General features: G+C 49.7%; 1 protein-coding gene and 1 non-coding gene across 2 annotated transcripts; one reads left to right on the forward strand and one right to left on the reverse strand.

The window, feature by feature from the left end:
• Positions 1-2,035: 2,035 nt before the first annotated feature.
• On the reverse strand, positions 2,036-2,108 carry TRNAM-CAU (transfer RNA methionine (anticodon CAU)). Its single transcript has one exon. It is a non-coding gene; the product is annotated as a tRNA-Met (tRNA).
• A 2,536-nt stretch (positions 2,109-4,644) lies between these two features.
• On the forward strand, positions 4,645-15,127 carry FAM83A (family with sequence similarity 83 member A). Its single transcript, XM_035556271.2, has 4 exons — positions 4,645-5,169; positions 8,474-8,641; positions 10,209-10,333; positions 14,581-15,127. The coding sequence occupies exons 1-4, from the start codon at positions 4,645-4,647 to the stop codon at positions 15,125-15,127; spliced, it is 1,365 nt and encodes a 454-aa protein (XP_035412164.2).
• The last annotated feature ends 3,729 nt before the right edge of the window (positions 15,128-18,856 follow it).

An 18,856-nucleotide genomic window follows, 5' to 3' on the forward strand; every position in this document is an offset into this window, starting at 1 on the left:
CTTTTAGTTTTCTATGTATCCCATTCATTCAAGCTCCAAGATAGGAACACACATTTTCAAAAGCTCCAAAGCAGCAGTGTAATCCAGATGTGATGTTAGTTGAGCAATGCTGGGATACAAAGAGAAATCCCTAAACATCTTAGCTGGGTGTTCTGCTTCCCATGGGGTTTTGATGACACTCTTTGGGGCAGCAGTATCAGAGAGGGGCTCCCTGTGAGTGCCAAGCACATGCAGAAGGCAGGCTTGGGCAATACTGCTGAACAGCTCCTCTTCGTCACCTGAGGCAGATGGCAGCCTCCCAATTTCACGTTAAATTCCATGAAGATGTAAATGCCAGAGGTACTTACTTATTAAGTTAACATACTCTGTGTCTAGACCCATAGTTGCATTAGCAGGCACCAAAATTCATGGAAAACTCATCAAAGACCCTCAGTAGAGCTCAGGGAAGGTGCAGCAGCATTGCTTTTTGAAGAAACACAGCAAGCAAAGATCTTTGGGATGCACAATGAGTAGATGAAAAAACTGTCAAAATTTTTTGACGACTGCAGTTGTCTTAGACTTTACATGTGATTATTTCTATATTTAAAAGAGAAAAAAAAACTTTTGGCTAGCACCTTGGGCCATATGTGTACACAGTTATGGTTTGTAAAAAATGTTATAGGTGTGCATTATTGGAACGGGTTGCCCAGGGAGATGGTGGAGTCACCGTCCCTGGGGGTGTTCAAGGAAAGGTTGGACATGGAGCTTAGGGACATGGTTTAGTGGGTGACATTGGTGGTAGGGGGGTGGTTGGACCAGATGGTCTTGGAGGTCTTCTCCAACCTTAACGATTCTGTGATTCTAGTTTATTAGTGGTCAATGGTTCTATGTCCAGGTGGAGGCTGGTGACAAGCAGTGTCCCTCAGGGATCTTTTTTGGGACTGGTCCAATATCTTCATCAATGATATAGACGATGGGATTGAGTACACACTTAGCAAGTTTGCAGATGACACCAAGCTGAGTGGTGCAGTTGATAACAAAAGAATGAAGGGAAGCCATCCAAAGGGACCTGGACAGGCTGGAGAAGTGGGCCCATGTGAACTACATGAGGTTCAACAAGTCCAAGTGCAAGCTGCTGCATCTGGGCTGGGGCAATCCCAGACATGAACACAGACTGAGAGAAGAACTCATAGCAGAGATGAACTTAGGGTTCTGGTGAATGAAAAGCTCGACATGAGCCAGCAGTGTGTGCTTGCAGCCCAGAAGGCCAACTGCGTCCTGGGCTGCATCACCAGAGGGGTGGCCAGCAGGGGAGGGAGGGGATTGTGCCCCTCTGCTCTGCCCTTGTGAGGCCCCACCTGGAGTGCTGCGTCCTGGCCTGGGGCACCCAGCACCAGAAGGACGTGGGGCTGTTAGAACAGGTCCAGAGGAGGGCCACGAGGAAGATCAGAGGGCTGGAGCACCTCTCCTATGGAGAGAGGCTGAGAGAGCTGGGGATGTTCAGCCTGGGGAAGAGAAGGCTCTGGGGTAATTTCATTGCAGCCTTTCAATACTTAAAGGGGTCTTATAAAAAAGATGGAGAAAGACTTTTTACTTTGACAGATAATGATAGGACAAGGCAGAATGACTAAAAACTAAAAGAGGGGAGATTTAGATTAGAGATTAGGAGGAAATTCTTCACTCAGAGGACGGCGAGGCACTGGACCAGGCTGCCCAGAGAAGCTGTGGATGCCCCACGAGCCCTGGGATGAGCCCTGTCACGCCTGTGCATGGTTTATAGGTTCACGCCCACTGTGAACCTTCTCGAGCTGCCCCTGGAGGACGGGGCTGCCGGGGGACCTCCCATGGCAGCTCCCCGAGGTGCCCTGCCGGCCTGTTTCACTCAAAAACCGCCAGCCACGGGCGTTCACCGCCCGTGCGGGGCCCTGGGACAGCTGTGGGGCGACTGCCCCGTGTGAAGCACACCCGGCTCCCCCCTCACGGCCGGTACGCAGGCGGGTTTGGTCCCGCGGCGCTCTTCGTTCCGGGAAAAAAAAAAAAAAAGATTACCCGCCTTTGCCCCGTGTGAGGATCGAACTCACGACCTTCAGATTATGAGACTGACGCGCTACCTACTGCGCTAACGAGGCGGCTGAGAGCACCCTCGCCGCTCTGGCTATTGGGGGCTGTCGTGGGGAGGCGGAGGAACGGGAGGGATCAGTCCATGGGGACCGTGTGGGACCCTGTGGTGGCCGTAAGGGACCCCGCGGTGACCGAATAAGGGCCTGTGGGGCTTTGTGGTGACCGTATGGGGCCTGATGGTGACAGTCAGGGCCCTTGTGGTGGCCGTCTATGTCACCAGTGTGACCGTGTGGTGCCCCAAGGGGACTGTGTGGGGCCCCTAGGTGACCGTGTGGGACCCCGAGGTGACCATGGGGGGACCCTGAGGTGACCATGTGGGGCCATAATGTGACCATGGAGGATCCTAATGTGATTGCGTGGGATCCTGAGGTGACTGTGGGGGACCCCGAGGTGACCGTGTCAGGCCTCATGGTGACTGTGTGAGACCCTGAGGTGACCGTGTGGGTCCCCAAGATGACCGTGTGGGACCCTGAGGTGACTGCCGTGGGGCCTCAGCCTGACACTGGGACCCCAGGGTGACAGTGGGGGTTCCCCAGGGTGACAGGAGTGGACCTTGGGGTGACAGGGGGGTCCTTGGATTGCCCACGTGTGTCCCCAAAGTGACCATGAGGTGCAGTTATGGTGTGAGCCCTGAGGTGGCCATGCAGGGACCTCAGTGCGGCCATGTGGGACATGGGGGTGACCGCGTAGGACATGGGGGTGACCGTGTGGGACCCCAGGGTGACTGCGCTGGCCTCGGCTGGGGGCAGGACGGCAGGCAGAGCCGGTGACCGCCCTGCTGGGCCCGGCCAGGCCCTGATTGGCGTTGGCAGGGCGCGATCTCGCACGTCACATTAATTAGGAGGCATCGTTTTCAGCATAATTGCGCGGAGCAGGTCACTAGATAATTAATGACTTTTTGCTGCGTCTGACAGCTGCGGGCGGATGTCGGGGGCGGGGGGAGGGCAGGGGACAGTTCCCAAAATCACATCACGAGCTGCGCCGCTCCGGCCACCACCTCCACCACCTCTCCTCTGGCTCCGAGGTGCGTTTTCCCCCCCTCCACGGCTCTGGATCTAAAATCTGAACCATTTCATGCTCCTCTCTGTTTTAATATGTATGCTTGTGGCACGCTAGCATATAATTACTTTCTTTTATTTTTTTTTCCATAAGGCATCTGACACAGACTCTGGGGACACAGACACAGAATCTGGGAATCTACCCTGGAAAAAACAGGTCTGTGCTCCTCTGAAGAGCCCTGAAGACGCCCGTGCTCCTGAGCGTGTTGGTAAGAGTGACAGGACTCCTTCCCAGCTCAGACGTGCCCTTAGCAGCCCAGGAGAGACCAGGCTGCTGCATCTGCTCCACCCTGCTCTGCCTATGGCCACCTCCGGAGCCATGGCACGTTGGTGCACGGATGCAGCGTGGAGCAGAGCTATGCAGCCCGATGGTAAACCCTACCTGCGTGATAAAAGTGTGTCACACGTGCCTCTGCGTAAAAGCATGCACACAAGTATTTATGGAATACCTCAGGCACGGTGCCTTCACACCCTGCCTCACCTCACCCCCGTGCAGTCATACCAGTCGGCCTGGCTCCCAGAGGCACTGCGCCTCTCACCCCGCTGCGAACCTGCGCCTCCGTCCTGCTAATGACACAGCAGCCGGGCTGCCACGGTGACAACGTGACTCCAGAAGCTGCTGCCTTTAAAAAAAAAAAAAAAAAAAAAAAAAAAAAGAAAGGAAACCAAACAAACAGCACTAAATGTGCACAATCAAATGATGAGTGTTTGTATTGCTGATGCTTTGAGGCCAGCTCACAACCCTCCCTCCACATAATGCTCAGGATGTTTGGGAAGGGGTATTTTTCTTTTAATAGGGCAGCGTAGTCACAAAGCTTTAAAGAAATAAATGAGTGAATCGTCTATGGTAATAGCAACATACTGTGAACGGAGCACAGTGACGAATTTCAAGTTTATTTTTAAGCCTGCCTGGCAGCATGTAGGTACAGACAAGAGTCTGTGACCCTTTCTGCTGTTCCAAAGTTACGGACATGGCTGATGTCTTTGTCCCAGTTAAACACCAGGCTTGTTTTTGCTCCATAACAAATACTAGGGGAAGAGAGAGAAGCCTCAAGGTGTTTTGAAGATTGTGCAACGATCCTCCTCGGGAGATTACCTGCTTTTGCTTGAATACTTTCCTCACTCGCATTTCACAGGATGCAACGACGAGAAGGGAAATACAGCCAAATCGGACAGCTCTGGTAATTGGACTTGAATCCTCCGTATGCCCTTGGGGTGAGGTGGGTGCCTCTCAGATAAGCAATCTAATCAGCTTTGTACTTGTGTCCCATCTGGAAACAGATTGTTGCTGAAGTACACCCACCTGAGAAGTAAGCTTCTTTTTTTTTGAAGATAATTGTACCAACAAAATCAGGGAGTGTGAATTCGCCTGAGGTAATAAGATCTCTTTATTTTTATTCACAGTTAATTCATTCAGCCGAGGTGATTTTACGCCAGAATGCAGTCTCCAAACCCGAAGGACGATTACGTTCCCTGCGCCGCGCATATGCACTGTGCCTACCCCACAGATCGGCTGCTGAGACAACGAACCATGAGCCACTCCAGACATATGGGCAAGATAAAAAAGAGGCTGGAGGACATCAAGAACCAGTCCCTTAAGTCAACCAAAGCAGATTTCAGCCACAACGAAAGCATAAGGCTGGCCACCGACGCCTTCCTGGACGGGGGGACAGACTCGTATCTCCAAACGCTGAGCAAAGAAGGAGAGGTGGATTTCCTCTCCTCGGTGGAAGCTCGGTACATCAAGGAGAACGCCAGGGAGTCGTATTACGCGCAGGAATCCCCCGCGGACGGGGCGGCTGCGCCAAGGCAGACCGATGCTGGCTCTCTCCCGTCGGGGACCTACTTCCCAACCATTTCTGACAGCAGCGAGCCAGCCCTCCTGCACACATGGATTACGGCAGAGAAGCCCTATTTAAAGGAAAAGTCCACGGCCACGGTGTATTTCCAAACGGAGAAGAACAGCAACATCAGAGACATCATACGCCGGTACATCAACAAGACCACACAGGTACGGAGAGCAAATTCGTGTTCCCTCTGCACTTCTCTGTCCTCCTGCTCTTAAAAAGACCAGGTGAAGGTGGTGTTTGATTAGAGCCAGCCTGGTGCATTACCTTGTAGCTTTGCTCTAGCGAGAGCCCATTAATGACCAAACGCAGGGCTTTGTTTGTACTCACACCAGCACCCTTCGCTTCGGTGACTTAAAAAAACAAACAAAGAAAGGAAAAAAGCTCTCCCTGTTCTTTTAAACTCCCATTAACCCTGCACAGCAACCGCGCTGTGCGAAGGGTAGGTGGGCTCCGTTCCTTCTCGTGCATCAGTTGCTCAGCTCGGAGCGGCCACGGCGGTGCGAGCCGTGACCCCGGCGGTGTGCCGCAGCCGGCCCAGCTGGGGAGCTGCTTCTCTGGGGTGTGCGGCCGTGGTCACCCCTGGGCTCTCCCTGCCACTGGGCTGTGGTGCCGGCTGGCCCTCTTCAAAGGCACCATTTCACCCGCAGCGAGAAGTCAGCCGAAGCCAGCTCTGAGCTAGAAGCGATCGTTTTGGAGGATTGGTGGCAGATGTGGGTGAAGGGGAGCGCTGGGAGGAGGGCAGGTGCGTGCCAGATGTCCCCAAAGGGGTGGAATTGTTCGGGAAAAGGCTTCTCAGCCCTGACGGGTTGTCAGTGTCACTGAACCGTGACATGGGCTCCATACAGAGCCTCCACAGCCTAACTCGGCGCGTGGGACAGGTGTGGAGCATGCCTCGGAGAGCAGACAAGTTATGGGGGGGCGTGGAGAGGGGCCCGTCACAAGGCAGGCAGCCCACCAGCTGGCAAGCCAGCAGATGAACAGCTGCCGGGGTCAGAAAGCTCTTCTGATGTGTGTTCTGGCGGAGAGGTGACAGCTCAGGCTCTTTCCTTGGAAAAAAAACTACCTGACATTTCAGGACTCTGCTAATCACCATCAGGGAGCTTTGCCCTTGTGTAAACTTGCGACTCCCTCGGCAGTGTCACAGACGAATGGTCAGAAGCAAAACCCTTGCGACTGCTATGTCAGAAGGGAAATTCGGGGGGGTCCCAAGACTTCGGTGGCAACGATGAAGTCCCCAAAGACTTCGTAAGGGTCAGAGCAGTGGGCACACCTGATGCAGCAGGGAGTTTGCCTGAATTTTGCTCTGTAGGGGAAAGTACTTGCTACACTCTCCGCTTTAGGTGAGGGGCGAGAGGCCCTGAGTGAGAGCTAGGAACGGAGTAGCATTTTGAGGGAAATAGTGCACATCTCTGATTTCCTGGAAACCGTGGCTCTAGGTATTATGATCACACCCCTACTGCTTTTGGCTCTGCTAAACAAACTCTCGTTGTATAATTCCTTTCCAAAAACTTTAACCTCAAATTTCTCCTGGTTGGAGAGACGCAAGACAGCAGCCACATGGAAAGAGAGGTGTGTGTGGTGCCTGCTCGCCGGCACAGGCTGCGGAGCCCTCTAGAGTCAGGGACTTTGCTGTGGCAGCGTCCTGCAAGGGCAGGAGCTGGGACTGATAATGCTGAATGCAGCAGCCTGGGAGAAGAATGCCCGCTGGCAACTTCTCTTCGAGAGGCTACAAGTGCTCAGCGCGTCCGGAGAATCGCAGATCAGTCGTTTTGAAGCTGACAACGTCTGAAGCGTGCACTAACAGAAGAAACACCTCTGGCATAGTGAGATAAGCATCAGCCAACGTATCAATCCAGTCCAATTTGCCATCTTGAGAGGAGAAAATTCACAGGGGAAAAGTGGGAAATGCAGTGTAAACGCACATGACCTTCGTAGCCACCTCGTTTACGTTACAGGAGGGTACCGGAGTACCACGTGGTGACAGGATCAATTTGGCACCTGCTTTTTGAGTAGTTCTTCAGTGACTGGATTTATCGGTATCTGATAAGGGCACGCGCTGGATACTTGGTGCTTAATGTAGCCGTTAGCAACATACAAAGTGGCGTAAAGAATATGTTTGGGGATGACACCAAACTGCAAGGGGCTGGGGAGCAGGGAGAACTACGATCCTAATACGTTTGTGAGGCACAAATCACAAAGTGAAAGGCAAAAGCGCTGAGTGCCGCAAGTAAAAGTCACGGGCAGAAACACAGCTCGGGAAGGAGTGGTGAAAAAGCAGGACACGGTCAGGAGCTACGGTGGGGCTGAACGGGAAGCAGCAGAACTGTGCTCCTTAAAAAGGCGATCTCAGTCGGAGGTGCGTTAACAGCAAGTGCGGACGTAAGATGTTGGACGTAATTGGCCGTAATTGGGCAATTACCCAGCACTGGCAGGGCCTTTTCTGAAGCGCTGCGCCTTGGCAGCAGGGTGAAGGCGTGGGATCCTCGCTGCTCCACAAGTACCGCGGCTTGTCGGGACAGGATGCGGGCACGCAGGACGTGCCGGGCCCTGTAGGATTTCCTTGGGGCGGGGAGGGAAGGGAAGCTCCCTGGCAGGCGTGGGCACAGGCTTTGAGTAGGACTCGGTGAAAGCTGAACGAAACGAGGAGGACAGAACTGGAGAAATACTGTAAGGTTTGTTTTCACTGGTTGAACACGGCGTCCTGGGAGTGCAAGTACCACGAGCAGGAGCATGCAGGTGGTTTTATAGCACATTTGATGCTCCCTCGACCCTGTAGGAGTAGAGCTGTAGGGAGGAGCTGTAGGGTCTTGCTGCCCAGTCCGTGCCGCTCTGAGGCTTTCATACCCTATCCTGCCGTTTGTGCACTGGCAAGTACAGATGCGTGCTTAAATTGCAACAATTAGCTCATAAATCGTGAAAGTGGGATGTAAAAATAAAAAAGTACGGAACTGTTGGAGTCTGTGGCCCTACCACCAAGGGCAGAGTGCAGGTTTAGGAACAGGACCGTTCCGCGGGTAGGCTGGAACAGAGAAAGCATCACTCGGCGATTCCTGCTAAATGCACACGGCTCAGGAAAGCCAGTCAGCCATTTGGCTGGGGCTGCGGCCTCTTGTTTTAGCTCCGTCCCTATTACTCTCCGATCAGTGCTTCAATATACGTCCTACGCTTCCTAGGGCTGAAATCTCGCCTGCGGTTTCCTGGGTCACATTCCGTTTTATGATTAAAAGCACTGTCACACGTTGTGTCGGATTTATAAGAACAATAAAGCAATGAAGCGATGTCTCTCCTTGATTCATTGATTCAGGGGGAAAAACAGAAGCAATATCCCCATGTACCTCCTAAGGTTCGCGTTTGTTAGAACCTTTTAAAAACAAATAAAAACCCCGCTACCTTTCAGTGACCTCCCAGGCAACCTTAACGTATGTAAATTCACTCTGCTACTGCCCCTGCTTTTTCTTCCCCTAGGTGCTCGCTATCGTGATGGACGTGTTCACAGACACTGAGATTCTCTGTGACCTCCTGGAGGCAGCTAACAAGCGCATGGTCTTCGTCTACCTGTTGCTCGATCACGGCAACCTAAACCTCTTCTCTGAGATGTGCGACAAACTGCAAATTGCTGAGGATCTCTTCAAGGTACTGCGGCTCTCGGCTTCATCTCACGTTAGGCATTTTGGGTTAGAAGCACGGCTACACTGGGGTCATTCCACTTTGTAATTAAAACAGACAAAGAGAATTCAGAGCTAGCGTTATCTTACCTAATTTCTTACCTCCGAGCACGCCTACAGTTTTCCGTGGATTTTATAGGAAGCTGAGGCATTTCCACTAGATGAAGCCCCCTAACAGAGGGAGGTGACAAAAGCATTACAGCTGCTTCTGTTTAATGACTGCAGCAGCCCCAGACAGCACGAGCTGCACACAACCCCCTGTGCGCGGCAATACCTGGGCAGCCAGAGGGACTGAACGGGGCGGTTGCAGCGGGGCTGGGAGGGGTTAGCTCTGCCGGCATCGCCTCGCTCCTTTCCCTGCTGCTCCTGATCCCCAGCCTCAGCGTTTCAGCTCGGTTCTGTGGGTGTTTATATGAAACACAATAAAACGACGCTGTTAAGGCTTTGCTCTAAAGGTGATGCCTCACGTTGAGCTGGCTGTTAGCATAGTCCAACTTCGTCTCTGCCGGAGGAAACTGACCTTAGAAATAACCTCCTAGGAGCCCTCTCAGGTGTTGCTCGAGGTGCTGCAGGGCACCTGTGACATCGTCGCAGGGATGGCTGATACCGCAGAGGCTGCGGCCTTCCGCAACAGCACCTGGAGGGCAGGCAGGAGGCCTGAGGGCATCCTAACTGCAGCAGACACCTGCGTTTCGGCAGCTGAATTCCACACCAAACACATCAGGAAGCCGAAATTAATAAAACATTCTCGTTACGGTGTCCGTATGTCTGTAAACCCCCACTCCTTAGCTATTTGTTGCATGTGTGCTGCTCCCACTCACAGGTTTTCAAAAATGAGCTGCACCCTTGGTGCCACTCATTTACCGAGGCCTTAATTCTGCGTAGCGTGCACGGAGACAGTGGTGTCAGGTCTGGGGACCTGACGTGGCTTTAATTGAGCTTGCTGAGGTACAAGGAGCTGCTGAGCTGTGACAGCTCAGAAGCGTATCACGGCCAAATGGACCTTTTCCTCCATTCGCACGTGTACTCACACCTGATACTGCATTAACAGCTCATCTGGGCCTCCCCAGCAGCGCAGTATGCATGTCCTTGCAGGCCCGGGTGGATTAGAAAAGCAGAGGTTTTGCCCTGCTGCGTTGTGCCATAGACAGCGCGAAACGATGGGGAATCGCGTGTCGCTGGGATGTCGGTGGAGGTAACAGACCGCTCGGAGTGAAGGACACATCTCTGGTACTCATTTCGTGAGGGGTAGCATCTGTTCTTGTACAATGCAGCTGCTCCTGTGCAAGTTTCCATGCAGGTTTTTGTCCCCATTGAAAAAAATAGCCCTCTACGTAGTCAGAAAGCTTGGCTGGGCTTCCACTGTCCCCAGACCTTCAAAGATAACGTTAAAATCCATAAAGAAATCGTAACAGAAATGAGGGAAGTGCTAAAGGCAACAGGGGAAAAGGGCTCTTTCCTTCTGACTTTTAATTTTAAAAGAAGACAAACACGTAATTCACTCTGTTCATATAACTTTTCTTTCTCTTTACTAGAATATCTCAGTCCGCAGTGTTACTGGAGAGGTTTACTGTGCCAAATCAGGCAGGAAATTTTCAGGACAAATACAAGAAAAATTTCTTATCTCTGACTGGAGATATGTGCTCTCTGGATCTTACAGGTGAGATAAGCCATTGCAGTTCATATCTAGGTGCCCTTTTATTAATATTACTTCACAAAAAAGTGGCGTGGAAATTTTGGTATGGGTGAACAGGTTTTTTTGAACAAAAAATACCTTCTGCTTTCATATATGTGCCGTTTTTCAGTAATCCAAATCGCTTGCTTAAAAGCCCGTGTTACTTCTTTACGGAGTGTGGTATTTAACTTAAATGTTCCGAAACTAATTAAAACAACTTTGCCAGTGCAGCCCTGGAGCAGAACGAGAGATGTGTGTCTCTTAGTATTACACCTTCCTTATTGTTTGGGTCCTCAGATGCTGTGATCATGAGACACGATACGTTTCCATCCCTTGGGATCCCTTAATGTAGCTCAGCTTATCTGAGGATTTGTTCTCTATTTGACAAGTTTAGTGATTAAAGGGAAAGCAGAAATACTTCAGACTTACTCTTTTGTCTTGTGTTTCCCTAACAGATAGGAAGTGCGTATCTAGGTGGCTGTTGTACTTTATTTTTTTTTTTATAAGCTGCATCTGCAACTCTCCACTTTTGTGCTGCTGTAATTATTTCAGGTACAGGACGTAGCATCTCAACAATTGGGCTTTTAATTAAGAGCCGAGATCCTCAGGTCAGGGAATTTCATGAGGCTGTGAGCTTGCATCAAATAAACAAAGTTCCTAAGCCTCATGGCTACGGAGGTAAGCTTCACAAATGACTGAAGCGTATCCTAGAAACTCAGATACAAAAAGACAAGAGAAAAAAATTACAGATGTGATTAAATAATTAAAAGGAGGAGATTGTTTTTCTTAATCCAGGTTTATGATTTGGAGGTTTAAATGCTTCTAGTCTGATAAAACTGTGCCACCAGGAAGATTATGCAACTGTAATAACAAAGGTAAAGGTGAATATGCGGGGCTGGGGAAGGCTGTAAGAACTCAGCTGTCTACTGACACAGGCACCCACTTTTTCGCTGTTTCCAAATGAACCGTCAGACGAAAACGAGTGAACACACTGTTGTTTTTTTCATTGGCCACTATGGTTTTATTGTTCTTTCAGTTTTCTTTTAATCCCTCACCAAAAACATTTAGAAATGCAACAGCAGATTCATAGAGAGAGCAGTAGATGTGCGGGAGAAGAGGGACAGAACAAGACAGATTTTCTTTAGCCAAGAAGCTTCCTTTTGGCTTCTTTTTTCAATCCTAAAAACGAACAACAACAACGACAAAACCTCAAAGTCCTGTGCAAGACTGTGCATGACTTCTGTCATTCTCTACTGCCGTTGCATTATCTTTTAAATCCAAGAGCCTTGTCAAACTACCTAATCCCCTATCTGGCAAGCAAGCAGAGGGGGTGGTGAGGAGCAAATCTATACGCTATTTAATTCCAGCGTGCTCAGCACCAGTTTGGAGATTCATACGGGTTGTACCTGGCTATCGGTGCATGGCATTTCCTTAGGCTTGCTAGCTCTCCCTTTATTCATCTGAAAACTTTCTATTATTGCCAAATCTTACTCACCAACCTCCGCAGGTGTAAACAGAATGATGTTAAGAGAGTAAAACACTTTTTTGCAACGTATTTGCTGGAAATCAAGTTTAACTAAATCCTAAAACTGATACAAAGGATCTTAAAACTAATACAACAATATATTTCACCTTAGTGCTGTGCTCTGCGTGACTTTATAACAGCAGTGAGGGGAGCAGGCTGAGGAAATAAAGTAGCCCTTTGGTACTTAGTGCTCTAAGAGGGACCACAGCTTGCTGTTTCCAGCCAAAGTGTCTGGGAACAAAATATGTTAGCCTAATAGACAACAAAGAGGGCTGAATTTGGTAATTAGTTAGAGGCAAAGGAACCACCATGGAGCCTGTGGGATCTCCTGCTCTGGAGTGGTTTTTAAAAACCCATTTAAAAAGCCATTGCTTTGGTCAGTGTGGATGTGCTTGGCTCTGCCGCACATGACAGGCTGGAGTGGAGAAGCTCCTGAAGAAGCAGCAGCTCCAGCTGTGTGTCTGCGTGAGTGCAGGCATCAATAAATGTTTTAAGATTTAGTTTTTGTCTCGATCCTTATTGCCTGTTTCTACGGCGTTGGGTTAGAATGAAATATTTCTTTCTGCTGCCTCTGTCTTAAGTCTACCCCATCCCGTTAAAGCTATGCTAGTTCTTTGTATTTTTTATTTGAATGAAATTTGAAGTTAGTGTATGAACTCAGTGCCCCCAAAGGAGGCAAAATGAGAGCACCAGAAGCTGGCCCTCTCTCCTCAGGCAGAGAGCTCCAGGGCTGGAAGCAGCGCACATCCACAAACATTTGTCTAAAATCACGCAGGTTTCACCTTCTTGTTTTACTGCTGACCCTCTCGCCATCAGTCTGTAGAGAATCTTTGGGTTATTAAAGGACCTGGCTTTGGCTGTTTACAAGTGTTACGGCTAAGATCAGTGAGCCACAAACAAGGATCTGTCCATCAGGCACTCCAGGAAGTTATATTTGGGAGCGAATTGTCAAAATTAGCCCCAACAGCTTTCTCCTCTGAGGTGATTACTTTCTAAAAGCCATTTATAATGGGTTTTTCTTTCTCTGTAAACTTTCATGTAGAAATTAAATATACCTATAGCACAAAATATACAGCTGTCGCTCCATGCCTCAGCCCCTACATGAGTTTGTGACTTCAGTGTAGATATCTGAGACTAATTGCTTGTATTTTCATATTCTTTCCAGGTTCATAGCCTCCTTCACGGTTAGATAAAGGGCATGCAAAGGTTCGGAGAGCGCTTTTTAGCGAGTGAAGGCAATGCCCTGCTAGCACAGCAGATGTTACCAAACCGGGGGGAGTTCGCTTGCTGGGCAGTTTATCTCGGCTCCTAAGGTTCTGTCAAAATTTAGAATGATTTGCATGAGGTGGAGGAGAAGTACCCGTGGTTTAGTAACTTACTGAAGATTTTTATGTCCGGTCATAAATGTACAGGTGCCCAGTGGCACTGAGCAGGGATTACTTCACTCCTCCTCTTGCTCCTGAAACAACAGTACAGGAACAACGCATGCCAAAACCTAGCCCTCGTTAAGAACACCTTGAACTGGCAAGTACAAATTGTGTCTTTATTCTGTTAGCGTCAGCTGAGGCTGTCAGTCCCTCCGAGTTTCACAGAGTTCTGTCAGTTTTGACAAGACCAGGACTGAAAGTGCACAAACCTACAGCCAAATCTGGCCACTGGCAATCCTCGTGCAAATCCAGCGTAGCTAATAAGGTCCTGGAGGAATAACCGGGACAGACTTTTGCCAACACTGAATAACCTCAAGTTCAAACCCAACGCTGGACCGTAAGCTCTGCTGCCCAGCTCGAGCCCCAGTCAGCTCGGGAAGTAATTACATCTCATGCTCTCAGCTGCGCTCGTATTATTGATGCTGCTGCTGCTCACGCAGGGCAGCCTGCACAGCACAGTCGAGCTGGCTTGTGGCTTTGTAAAAGAGCACAAATTTACGTTTGCCAAGTGGATTAGGGTAGTACCTAAAAGAAAAGTCATTTAGAAGCCATGAAGTGTTCCAAGGTGTGCCTCAGGTCTACAGGAATAAAAACTGTTGCAGTGCTTCTCCCTTACTTTACAGCAAAGTAGATTGTTTTTATTTTAATTTTTGTAAAGGCTGTAGAAAATATTGCTAATTTAATTCTCTCTGTTGTGAAGAAAATGAGCTTTTGCCCAACACCAGATGAGGTTTGTTTTGGGGAGGGAGGTGACAGGGAGGTTGCGTTTTTATGTGCTTCTCTCGACCAGTGCAGACGGAGGCACAGCAAAAGGAAAGCCGACAAAGGATGGTTACTTTTCACCGGTCTTTCTAGGGTCAGTTTTGAGTGGGTGAGATCTACAAACTGGCGTGGCGTTCTGCAGGGGAGATACAGCTGATGTGTCTGCAGACGAGACATGGCAGGACATGAATTTAAGCACTGAGGGATACCTAAACTAGGGTCTGAGCTCCTTCCCACGAACAGCCACCCAGCCGCTGGCTCCTGAAGGACTTGGCACTTAGTCCTGCCATGGACGTGGCTGATGGTTTCCACCGCTCCCTTCAGGAGCTTATATAACTTCACAAGGGTTCTGGAAGGTTTTAGCGGCAGCTGCAATAACAAAGCTCGATCCAAGCCAAAGAGAGAGGCACTGATGTGAACTGACCCGAAAGTCACCCGGGACATCTCCGTCCCGTGTTGGATCTCCCGTTCCAACCGGCTGACGTTAACGCTAACCCTCGCCTTGTCTCTCCCTCCAGCTTCACGTGGTTGTGCGGCCAGGTTCACCGCAATCTCCTCTCCAAGTTTACCGGGCAAGTTGTGGAGCTGTTTGACGAGGAGTTCCGACACCTTTACGCGCTGTCCAAACCCGTCAGGGGCCCGAAGTCTCCGCCACGCACCATGCCCTTCTTCTTCCGCACCACCTGGGCTCCCCAGCGCAGCCTCCCCGACAGCAACGAGGGCAGCGCCAACACTCTCTCAGACCCCTTGAGCAGCCTCTCAGCCGGCAGCACCCACCAGAACAAGCAAACCCCGAGAACTCTCATATTCAGCGGCAACCTGACCCCGCAGTCACCGCTGCATAGAGTTAATTCTTTCCACAGCTTTGTCTCGTTCACGCCCCCCCCAGCCCAGCCGGCCATCCAGCCTAACTACTACCAGCCGCACTACGCGGCCGATAGCTCGGCGGTTCTCTACAACAGCATGAACATTTACCGACCTGTAAGAGTTAGACAAGAGGAACCAAACAGGACGGGCTTAAATTCACCCTGGCGATGCCTCCACAAAGGTAACCTGTTTGCATAATAACCACCCGGCCTTGAATTGCAAGCAGACGTAGCGAGGACCTGTTTAGCAATCGCTTGTACACTGATGAACGTAGAAATTCTGCCTAATACAAAATGAGGATGATTTCGAGCCGCTTGTGTTGTTTCGGTGCTTGTGGATGCTTCGTTTCCCTAATTAAAAAGCCAAGCCTGGCAGCACGTAAACGCTGGACGCCTCACGGTCCCAGTGAGGGCACATCTAAACAGCGCTGCTCGCGGTGCAGCGCCGCTGCCGCCAGCCACGTGCCCCTGGTGACCGGTTGGTGTTTCAGGAGGTTTCCGTGCGGCCAGGCACCTGTACACGGGGCAAGGCGCAGGTTCTCCCCGTGCTTTTTATGCACTTGCATAAGGAACTAATTCGGGAGACCGAAGGCTGCTATTTACGTGCCAGACTGACACGATGCTGTCATCACAGCTTAGTCTTGATTTAGGAGGACTCCTTTAGGGCTGGCAGGGAAGCACAGTTTCCACCTTCGCACTGTCTCGGGGCTGTCTGCTTGAGGTGCGCAGCGAGGAAATCTGCTTGCAGGGTTTCTAGGAACAGGCCTGCTAACCACGAAGTGGACCGAGACCAAAAGCTCAGGGTGCAGAGGCCATCTCACAGCCACCCTTTGCTTCCTTTCCTTCATTAGCAACGTGGGTGCATTCCAGCACGCTTTGTTAGAAACCTCCAGTCCCACCAGCTCAGAGCAGTTTTCCTCGTTGCAGAGCAGCTGCGTGGATTCAGACTGGAAATTGAAGCCAAGTAAGGAAGCAAAGTCCTATTAGTAACACAGCCTCCAAGTACCGAGTTCCAATTCACTTAGCAGTGCGTGGATCTTGGAAATCCTCTCAGTGGTCACTTGACTGAAGATTAACTTAGGGATTATGATACTTTTTTACAGAACTCTTCAAGGTTTCTAATTTTTAAAGAGAAACTGGGTATCAGCAGTTTCCATTGAATAAAAGGAAGTTACAGAGATTCAGCACCTTGAACCGTAGTGCCCACAAAGCTGAGAAACTTTTGGCCAAATAATTCATGAAAACGAAGGAAGCTTCTGTAAGTGAAAGCAAAAAATAGTACAAAAAATTCATGAAATATGGACTTCCATCGAAGTCCCAAAGTTACTAGACACCTAACATCTATTGATCTATTATTTTTATTTTTTAATCCTGCTTTACATCACCTTTCATCTGACGCCCGCAGAAAACAGAAGCCTAAACACATTTGCCCATCTGACCCATTTTGCCTGTCTTCTCACCTGGCCAAAAATTGTATTTGAAAGAATATAATTTAATTTTTTAGCCTGTGGATTGTGAAAATTGTATGCAACGGCAGAATTTCAGGCGAGGATAGTTTCTCATCCTTGGAAGAGCGATCGTTTTGAAAATGTAAAGTTTACAGAACATTATAAATGGTACAGGATGGATATGTGCTGCACCAGCTGTGGTGTGGACGTTTTTACCCATGGTGTATCAAATTTTGGAGTCCGGGAAACCAATGAACTATTGCATATCACTGTAAATCTCTGTACATAGCGACATTTTTTTGGATTCCTTGGGAAGAAGGGAAAATTGATTCTTCATTCCTATGAGAATTCTACTTAATTATCATATGCAGTTATCGTATTTAGATAAATAAAAGAAAGTTTCATTAAAATCCCTTTGAGAATTGTTTGTTTCTTCATCTTTTCCAAAACCTACATGATTTCCATAAAGCCAGAGCCCAGCTGATGTGGAAATGTGTAGGGTTTTTTTCTGAAATCAACTCAAACAGAATTAAACGTGTGTCCCTCCTGCCTAATTAAGACTTTTCTTCTAAATTTGGGTCAGTCCCTTGGTCCTGTTGGGGCCCAACTGGGGGTGGCACGGAGCGGATATGGGAAGACGTTCACAGACCACTAGTTCACAGACCACTACACCTCTGAAGCCTTCGTTTCCTTAGGCCGTGACCCGTGAAATCCAGAAAGGAGCTCTTGTCATCACCGTGGGGTGAGGTGCTCTGCCCACAGAAGTTTTGGAGCATGCAGCTAATGAGAAGTAGATAAGGGACGAGCTAATAACCCAGCAGGAGCATTGTGAGTTAAGAACTAATTTCAGCCCTGGACCAAGGGTACAGCTTGTGCTGATTTAGGCGACAGCTGAACTTGAATGTCAAACGAATGGAATTTCAGTTTTGATGGAAAACAATCAAGAGTTTGCAATTTCAGCCCTGAGTTATGCCAAAAATCCTAACAGGCTCCCACAGGCTTGATTGCTCAGCGATGAAGGGAACGTGTGGTTACAGGCAGCTGCAGAAACTACCTGTCAGGAAGGTCGGGGCAGGATGCTGACATACCTGTCAGCCTGCTGCGAGGGAAGGGCTTGCATAAACACTGCTACCATGCGATGAGAAAAGGGGGGGGGACTTCGCTAGCCACAGCAGTAACGTGCTCCTGCTCCTCGGGTTGTGTTCGCGCGCACCAAATCGCTTCCGAAGCAGCACGACCAGGTCAGAGGGTCCTGCCCGAAGCGCCTGGAATATGAGCAAGTGTTAGAGTGACAGAATCCAACCCCGGTAACAGCTAACAGAGCCTCGCTTGCAGCTTGCAATACTAAATTTGCTATCTCACTCAGCGTGGAGTCCTGGTGCACGTATTAATCCCGATATTAGCACCGTGAGAGCCAAAACACGAGGAGATCCATTACAGGCAGACGCAGAATCACGCAGAGCACAGAAGCGACACTGAGCCATTCCAACACGAGATGGAAACGCAAAGCCCCTCAGGAGACAGGATCAGAAACAGAAAGCTGGAGGTAGGAGTAGCATGCCAAAAAAAGTCAGGAGGAGGCCAAAAAAGGAGGAATTGAAGTAGCTGTGACGAGAGGTAGCCAGGCACGAACGGGACAAAGAATATTTCCCAGGCCCAGCGCGACAAACACGGGTTACTTGGAGCAGTAACCACGCAACGCGCTCAGAACAGCGCTCGTGTTGTTTTCCCGGCAGTAGTTATAAACAACATTTTTTGCCGTATTGTTGTGTTTGAGAAAATACTGCCTGTTCTTCAGAGCTGCCGCCTGCCTTCCGCTCCGCCAGCAGCTGGGCTTAACCGTTGTGGTGCCAGCCCAAGCGACGACCGCAAGCTAAACAACCCGCACGCCCCCCCAAAGAGCCTCCAAATCGCGTTGGCCATGTCGCTGCGTATTTTGGCCATCTCAGCCCTGAAATGACAACACTTGGCAAGCGGTTCTTTTGCTGCTAAAACAGCTCGAATGCTGTTTCCACCTTCCAAAGAGCGGAGCCAAATCGTTTGGCAAGCTCCCGTGAAATCTCTCCGCGAACCTGGTCCCACAGAAGCTGTGTTACGATGCTGGAACTGCTGAACCTACTTGGGAGCTGTGGGAAAACAGATTTTATCCTTTGTCTGTAGCTACTCATGACCGTAAGTTTAAGAAGAACCTGGGAAAAGTCCCTGTTTCTGTAACTTTATTTTTTTTTGCTGACTTGTTTAGCACAAAGCTTTTCACGTTTCTGTGGCTTTTCTGCAAGACATTCTATTGTTGCTGCCAACAGTGTGATTAATTTAGGGCCCCTTACAGACAGTCTTTGCTGCAAACGGCAGTCACCCTTAAAAGCATCCCCAGCCTTCCAGGTGGGCTTCCTGCCATCCGCACACGGTGCTCTACACACGCACACCCCCAAAAAATTCCACCTAGCAAAGCGGACGCATGCCTGAAACGAATATTCTGT

Source organism: Cygnus atratus, chromosome 2 (genome assembly GCF_013377495.2).
Source record: "Cygnus atratus isolate AKBS03 ecotype Queensland, Australia chromosome 2, CAtr_DNAZoo_HiC_assembly, whole genome shotgun sequence".
In the NCBI taxonomy this organism is placed as follows: domain Eukaryota; kingdom Metazoa; phylum Chordata; class Aves; order Anseriformes; family Anatidae; genus Cygnus; species Cygnus atratus.